Source organism: Ruditapes philippinarum, unplaced genomic scaffold (assembly GCF_026571515.1).
Source record: "Ruditapes philippinarum isolate M1 unplaced genomic scaffold, ASM2657151v2 ctg8898_1_1_1_1, whole genome shotgun sequence".
Lineage (NCBI taxonomy): Eukaryota > Metazoa > Mollusca > Bivalvia > Venerida > Veneridae > Ruditapes > Ruditapes philippinarum.
Genome location: NW_026860236.1, coordinates 41,729 through 49,390, shown reverse-complemented (window position 1 = coordinate 49,390; position 7,662 = coordinate 41,729). Strand labels below are relative to the sequence as shown.

The following is a 7,662-nucleotide window of genomic DNA, read 5'->3' as shown; positions in this document are numbered from 1 at the left end:
TACCCTTTTCTTCCTTAACATTTTCCAGTTCATCTTGTTTGTTTCGTTTGAAGGCATGAAAGCGGGCCTGAAGAGTGTTTATTTCAGTTTCAAGCAGCTTTAGTTTCTGAGAGGTGTCAGTCTTACACACGATGTATGGTATGAATATTATTCCTTTACATCCACTGCAAAAAAGTTAATAATAATAATAATAATAATAATAATAATAATAATAATAATAATAATAATAAATAAAGACTTTATATAAAGAGGCAACACCGTTAGGAGTGCTCAAGTTTTCCCTATGAGCCTTTATCAAATATACAATGTACATATATACTTACTGTCTAGTAATACATGTATAAACATTTACAAACAAAGGTATGATAAACAACAAAAATACAAATAGCCAAGAAATATATAAAATGAATAGCTATAGAAAAACACATTTAATAAGAATATAAAAATTGTATGTGAGATATACATTTATCATTTTATAATACAACATGGTGTGTTTTATTTTCAACAGAGATTTGTGGCTTTTCTTATATCTAAGGGAAGAGAATTTTAATGTTGTGAGCCTGAATATGATGCAAAACACTTAAAATTATCTCATAATTATTACCCATGTCACACCAAGTATACGTATGTTTCCTTTGTTTAATGACGATGAACTTCAATTCCTTGAGTCAAATAAAAAACATATTCGGTTCTATGAATTATGCTTGTAATTGTTTGGAAAGAACTGTTTATCTTTCTTCAATTAGTCATGTTTGTATAATATTCCTTGAAAATATTTGCATCTTTACTGTTCAGTGTTGAATAGTTAAAACAATTTAATAGAAAAAAAAATGTTATAAGAAACTTTAAAATTAATAATGAATGTTGACTTGAAAAATGTAAGAATACAATGTAGTCGTTAAATATTGTTTGATATAATGATAAATGTTTTTTCATATTTAACAATGAATTGAATTTTTCATATACAGAATAAGTACATAATTAAATGGATAATGGTAAATGCCATATCTCTCATAACATTTGCCACAATGTGCGTATGAAATGGTTAAATTTACATGGTGGACGAGCACACCGTGTTGATCCGCCCTTAACAAATATTTTTGTAACGATTACAGACCCTAATAATAACCTTTTGGGAATAATAATTTCCTTATTTTGATTCTTTTCTAAATAGTAGCATTTATTTTGAAATATTAGTTTAACCATCTAACATTTGTAAGCCTTTTTATAGTGTCACATCCCTTCTTTACATTTTGCCCATTGTAATTACCTTGACATATTAAGAGGAACTATTTTTGCTTATGAACACGTTTTTTTTCATTTAAATTATAAACATTTTGTTTGGTTTTTTATCTATACAGTTAAAGTAACAAGTGATCAAGGTTCATCTCAAGTCTTTCAGCTCAAATAAATGCATTCAAGCGAATGAAACTTTTCATTGGGTCAAGAATGAAATCACACGTCTGATTTATCAACTGAAACCGGTGTCCAGGCGTAGAGCATCATTTTTCATTTTGGGTTAACTTCGCACAGGACAGGTCATATGACGACTCTCCAGCTTTAGTGGTAGAGAAAGACCCCATGTGCCCATATGCAAATTATTTCAAGCAAAAGCAGGCACCTGAGTATCCTCCTGCAGACTGAAGCTAGGCTTCGGTTATAATAGCTATCCCCGAAAGTTTGAAACTATTACGTCCAATAGTAGTGAAAAGATTCCATTAACTTGTTGCAAGGACGCACGGACACACGCACGAACAAGTGACATAACCGTATTTCTTATCTTAGGATAATTTTATTGACACTGCTTTCTGAAAGAGTGAAAGAGAACTGGCTCCTAATTCGACGCTGGCGTAAAATTCGCCAATGTAGTGAATTTTTAATATCAGTCTTACTAGATCAATCTTACTAAACTCAGAACTAACTCGAAATTCAAAACATGTTCCAAATATTGTTAACTTAAAAAAAACAACCTTAATTAGCGTCTGACCATAGTTCAAAGTTAGCTAGAAATTGAATTTCGACCTACTTACACAGAGCTCAAAACCTTTTGGAGGCTGTGAGTTAGCGAAGTACCTCCGTGTAAATACATGAATAATGTATTCCGATAAAACTTTATATAAATGTTATAATTTTGTTAAAATATGTTAGCTAAATAAGGTAATAACGATAAAAGCAAAGAGCGTGGTAATATTAATTGTCTACAATATAATATATTGGTATATAATTTCGAACATCTTATTATATTTGCATGCGTGCATGCGTACGAACATGCGTGCGTAAGTGCTTATGTTTGTAAGTACATCCTAACTTTGTCGAACTGAGTGGAATTGAGATTGCATATGTTAATCTGTAACAGTCTATAACCGAAAACAAGCTAAATTCACTAAATTTCGTATTGTCGTGAAAAGACAATAAACATAAAGTAATATAAATCATCCAGTCATTAAATGATGCTCTTAAATTACCACATTTATTTATTCGGAACACTTTGCTAATTTCCGATAATCTTGTCGGTCGGTCACAGGAAGAATCAATCTCATTAAAATCATATCCTAACTGTCGCTTCACTACCCTACGCTCTTAGCGAAGAGTAACGGAGCAAAAACGATGATCTGATTTTAATGAGATTGAGGAAGAATTAAAGTAGTTTTACCACTTGACTTGAAGCAAGGAAACTTTAGTAATAGATTTTATACTACCGCAAACAATTTTAAGTTAAAAGTTACGATATGTGAGACAAGAGACGGTTGGGAAACATGGCAGTAGACGGGCGTAAAATAAGACAAACTTTGTATCAAGGTTCGGACATAGAACATGATTTTCCATGTTCCCCTTGTAGTAAAGGTGGGAAGAATGAAGCCGCTATCAAGCACTGTGTGGAATGTGATGAAAATCTGTGTCAAAGTTGTATGGATGATCACAATAAGTTTTCATCCATGAAAGGCCATCAGTTACTAGATACAGTGAAACAACCGAGCGGGCGACAGCAGGAACTACCCAGCCAGAGATGTGAAGAACATGGAGGAAAATTGATAGATGTCTTCTGTCCTGGTCATGATACCGTATGCTGCTCCACGTGCATATCCGTTGAACATAGGTAGGAAATTTAACTTAACTTTCGATGACCGACATATATAACGTTAAGGAAATACGAGTATCATTCTTTTTTCTATCCAAATTATTAGCAAACAAGTTTAATTCGAATGAGTTTTTAAAACACATAGGGATATTGAGACAAAACTAGGGGAATGGTTTTGCAAAGGTTACTTCTGACCTTTTGTACTGACTAAACGTTACATCACCAAAGCTAGTGTTGGGACATGGCCGGATAGTAAACACGCTAGACTAATACTCTAAAGAACTTTTTTCGCGTCGGGTTAGACCCTGTCAGGGGCATACCGTTGTTTCCTTGAGCGAGAAACTTGACGTTAATTTTCTCAGTACTGGTTGGTTGCGGCGAATTCGAAAGTTTTTCAATAAGCTTAAGCTCTATACACAATTAACTAATTTATTTCTGTATAACCTAAAAACGTTGATTTAGAATCATTTGGTTTGCTTCTGACTTTGTTCGGGGTAAGATACTTTTTACGATGTGATATAATTCTGAGATTCGAGTTCCGATTGAATAAGTTGAAAATTATCAAATGTCTTTTTTGTGATCTGTGCATTTTTCTCAAGAAATGAGCCAGGATATTCAAAAAGAACATGTATAGGATAAACGGAAACTTTCCTAGCAAATAATTCACATGCATCAATTTCAAATTGTTATTTTAGCCAAAAATCTAGACGGTAAAAGTGTTCTAAAATTTTGCAAATAGTTACCATATGTCTCTGAAGATGTTTTTATTCAAGTCTTATAAGTTGCCCCTACGTGGCCGAGTGGTTAAGGACGTTGACTTCAAAACATACATATGTCTCTCACCACTGTATGCTCGAGCTGCGCTAGTGTTTTCGGATTTTTCTTGTGAGAAGCTATCCAGCTAGTCTTAATCAGGTGCCTGCTTTTGCTTGAAATAATTTGCATATGGGCACATGGGGTCTTTCTCTACCACTAAAGCTGGAGAGTCGTCATATGACCTGTCCTGTGCGAAGTTAACCCAAAATGAAAAATGATGCTCTACGCCTGGACACCGGTTTCGTTTGATAAATCAGACGTGTGATTTCATTCTTGACCCAATGAAAAGTTTCATTCGCTTGAATGCATTTATTTGAGCTGAAAGACTTGAGATGAACTTTGATCACTTGTTACTTTAACTGTATAGATAAAAAACCAAACAAAATGTTTATAATTTAAATGAAAAAAAACGTGTTCATAAGCAAAAATAGTTCCTCTTAATATGTCAAGGTAATTACAATGGGCAAAATGTAAAGAAGGGATGTGACACTATAAAAAGGCTTACAAATGTTAGATGGTTAAACTAATATTTCAAAATAAATGCTACTATTTAGAAAAGAATCAAAATAAGGAAATTATTATTCCCAAAAGGTTATTATTAGGGTCTGTAATCGTTACAAAAATATTTGTTAAGGGCGGATCAACACGGTGTGCTCGTCCACCATGTAAATTTAACCATTTCATACGCACATTGTGGCAAATGTTATGAGAGATATGGCATTTACCATTATCCATTTAATTATGTACTTATTCTGTATATGAAAAATTCAATTCATTGTTAAATATGAAAAACATTTATCATTATATCAAACAATATTTAACGACTACATTGTATTCTTACATTTTTCAAGTCAACATTCATTATTAATTTTAAAGTTTCTTATAACATTTTTTTTTTTCTATTAAATTGTTTTAACTTTTCAACACTGAACAGTAAAGATGCAAATATTTTCAAGGAATATTATACAAACATGACTAATTGAAGAAAGATAAACAGTTCTTTCCAAACAATTACAAGCATAATTCATAGAACCGAATATGTTTTTTATTTGACTCAAGGAATTGAAGTTCATCGTCATTAAACAAAGGAAACATACGTATACTTGGTGTGACATGGGTAATAATTATGAGATAATTTTAAGTGTTTTGCATCATATTCAGGCTCACAACATTAAAATTCTCTTCCCTTAGATATAAGAAAAGCCACAAATCTCTGTTGAAAATAAAACACACCATGTTGTATTATAAAATGATAAATGTATATCTCACATACAATTTTTATATTCTTATTAAATGTGTTTTTCTATAGCTATTCATTTTATATATTTCTTGGCTATTTGTATTTTTGTTGTTTATCATACCTTTGTTTGTAAATGTTTATACATGTATTACTAGACAGTAAGTATATATGTACATTGTATATTTGATAAAGGCTCATAGGGAAAACTTGAGCACTCCTAACGGTGTTGCCTCTTTATATAAAGTCTTTATTTATTATTATTATCATTATTATTGTTGTTATTATCATTATTATTATTATTATTATTATTTTTATTATTAACTTTTTTGCAGTGGATGTAAAGGAATAATATTCATACCAGACATCGCGTGTAAGACTGACACCTCTCAGAAACTAAAGCTGCTTGAAACTGAAATAAACACTCTTCAGGCCCGCTTTCATGCCTTCAAACGAAACAAACAAGATGAACTGGAAAATGTTAAGGAAGAAAAGGGTAAATTGATTGAAGAAATAAAATCAGAACGAGGGAAAATCAACGACCGTTTGGATAAGATGGAAAACGAACTTCTTCAAGAAGCAGATGCCATCTTTCAGATAAAACTGAAACGTATAGAATCAAACATGAAAGAAGTTGATGCAAGGATCGCTGTACTACAAGAAAGTTTACAGAAGATAAATGCTGCTAAACGTGAAAACGAATCAGAGAAATATATACAGATAAAGCGCGTCAACGAGGAAAGAAAAACTGCAAGCGATTGTTTAAAAGACTTTGAAAGGCCAAGTAAAACAGGTAGATTACGGTTTGATCCATATCGACATGAGACTGGTTCGGAATGCAACACAATTGGAAGCATACTTCATCTTCCAGCCATTGAAGTCGAAAAATGTTTTGGTGAATTTAATGTACGGACAGCAGATGACAGGAATCGTTGCGATATATGTGACATGTGTATGTGTAAAAGCGGTTGTATTGTTATGACTGATTACAACAACAAGCGGATCAGGAAAATGAACAGTGCCTTCAAGGTCATTTCTTCGCTGAAATTATCTGGCAATCCTTTTGGTATTTGTGAGATAAACTCTTTAATGCTGGCCATATCTGTTTATCAAGGAAAATTCTGCTAACCTCACAGGAAGATCCTATGACAGTAACAAACTCGTTCGACGTCTTTGGTGCATGCCGAGGTATTGCATATAATGACGGGAGGATTTATGTTTGTTGTGACGGAAATAGGGATAGATCGGAGGGTCCTGGTCAAATTAAAGTTTTTTCCATTTCTGGAGTATTTCAATATGAATTATCTTATCATGGTGGAATTGAATTGCCTCGACGTTTAGCATTCACAAGCTCTTCAAAGGGTTTCTTTGTGATCGACGGGATTAAAGGAATCATTCATATAGATAAAATGAGTGGCGTGTCAAATAATGTGGGAAAGAAAATCTCTGGCCCCTCTGGTATCTGCAACATAGACAAGAATCTGTTCTGTGTTGCAGTTAAATCGTGCAACTTACTTTTGATGTCACATGACGGGAAAGATCAGGTAGAAATGCTGATAAAACACGCCGGTAAAACAAATCGTTCGTGTATGTGTTTCGATAACAAAACATCACGGCTTGTTGTCTATCATTCGGACAGTAGCAAAGTTTTCGTTTATACTTTAAAAGTAACTGATTGATTTATTTTAAATGGTCATACCGGTATATCTTGTGATTAAATCTGATCGAATTACCACTTGTGAAATGAGTCAGATGTGTGTCTCTGAATAAAAGTTTTGACCGGTGAAAAGAAGATTACTTTAACATTGAAATAGCATGAAATATAAAATTATGGACGATATATTGCAGCGTAAGATTATGTTGTATACACATAACTTGTTTTCATTAAAATGTTTAGGCATATTTATTTGATGACTTCAAAAACATTTCTGCAACTAAATGTATATTTAAAATATTAGTTATGCAGCATAAAAATCACATTGAATGTTTTAAGGTACATTGTTTGAAATTTCATTCTAATGACTGATTTACACTATGGGTGGCTTTTGAATTAAATACATCGAAGATAAGCAAATATGTAGGAAAACGCATGTAAAATTATCTACGTATGAAACACAGCTAAATTGACTTCATAATAAAATCATTACAATATGCTACCCATGTTATTCTGCTTGTGGACTGTTGTTGAGTTGTATATAGAACAAACCAATGTTGTAACAGTACAAATGATAGCTAAATATATATTAGTGTACATAAGGAGGCAACTGAACAATCTACAAACTCATTAATTGTTTTTCTTGTCTTTCTTTCATTTCGATTGATTGATTGATTGATTGTTTGTTTGTTTGTTTATGTGTGTGTTTATTTGTTTGTTTATTTTTACAAAAAAAACCTGTAAATTCACAGTTAAATTTAAACATGTAGATATTATTTACCAATAAATAATATGTTATTTCTGCTCGATTTTCTTCTGGAGAAAACTTACCTTTACTTGGATACACATAACATTCACAACACCTCGTCGATAACC

General features: G+C 32.4%; 1 protein-coding gene across 1 annotated transcript; it reads left to right on the top strand.

The window, feature by feature from the left end:
* The first annotated feature begins 2,655 nt into the window (after positions 1-2,655).
* Positions 2,656-7,314, top strand: LOC132759326 (E3 ubiquitin-protein ligase TRIM33-like). The gene is made up of 2 exons (XM_060751083.1): positions 2,656-3,097; positions 5,468-7,314. Exons 1-2 carry the CDS (start codon positions 2,757-2,759, stop codon positions 6,258-6,260), a joined length of 1,134 nt encoding a protein of 377 aa, XP_060607066.1. The 5' UTR covers positions 2,656-2,756; the 3' UTR covers positions 6,261-7,314.
* The last annotated feature ends 348 nt before the right edge of the window (positions 7,315-7,662 follow it).

What these genes read in the sequence shown, in the direction of transcription:
- LOC132759326 (XM_060751083.1), top strand. Translation starts at nt 2,757, where the DNA reads ATGGCAGTAGACGGGCGTAAAATAAGACAAACTTTGTATCAAGGTTCG. An exon ending in TGCATATCCGTTGAACATAG is followed by an intron (nt 3,098 to 5,467) that starts GTAGGAAATTTA and finishes ACTTTTTTGCAG; the next exon opens with TGGATGTAAAGGAATAATAT.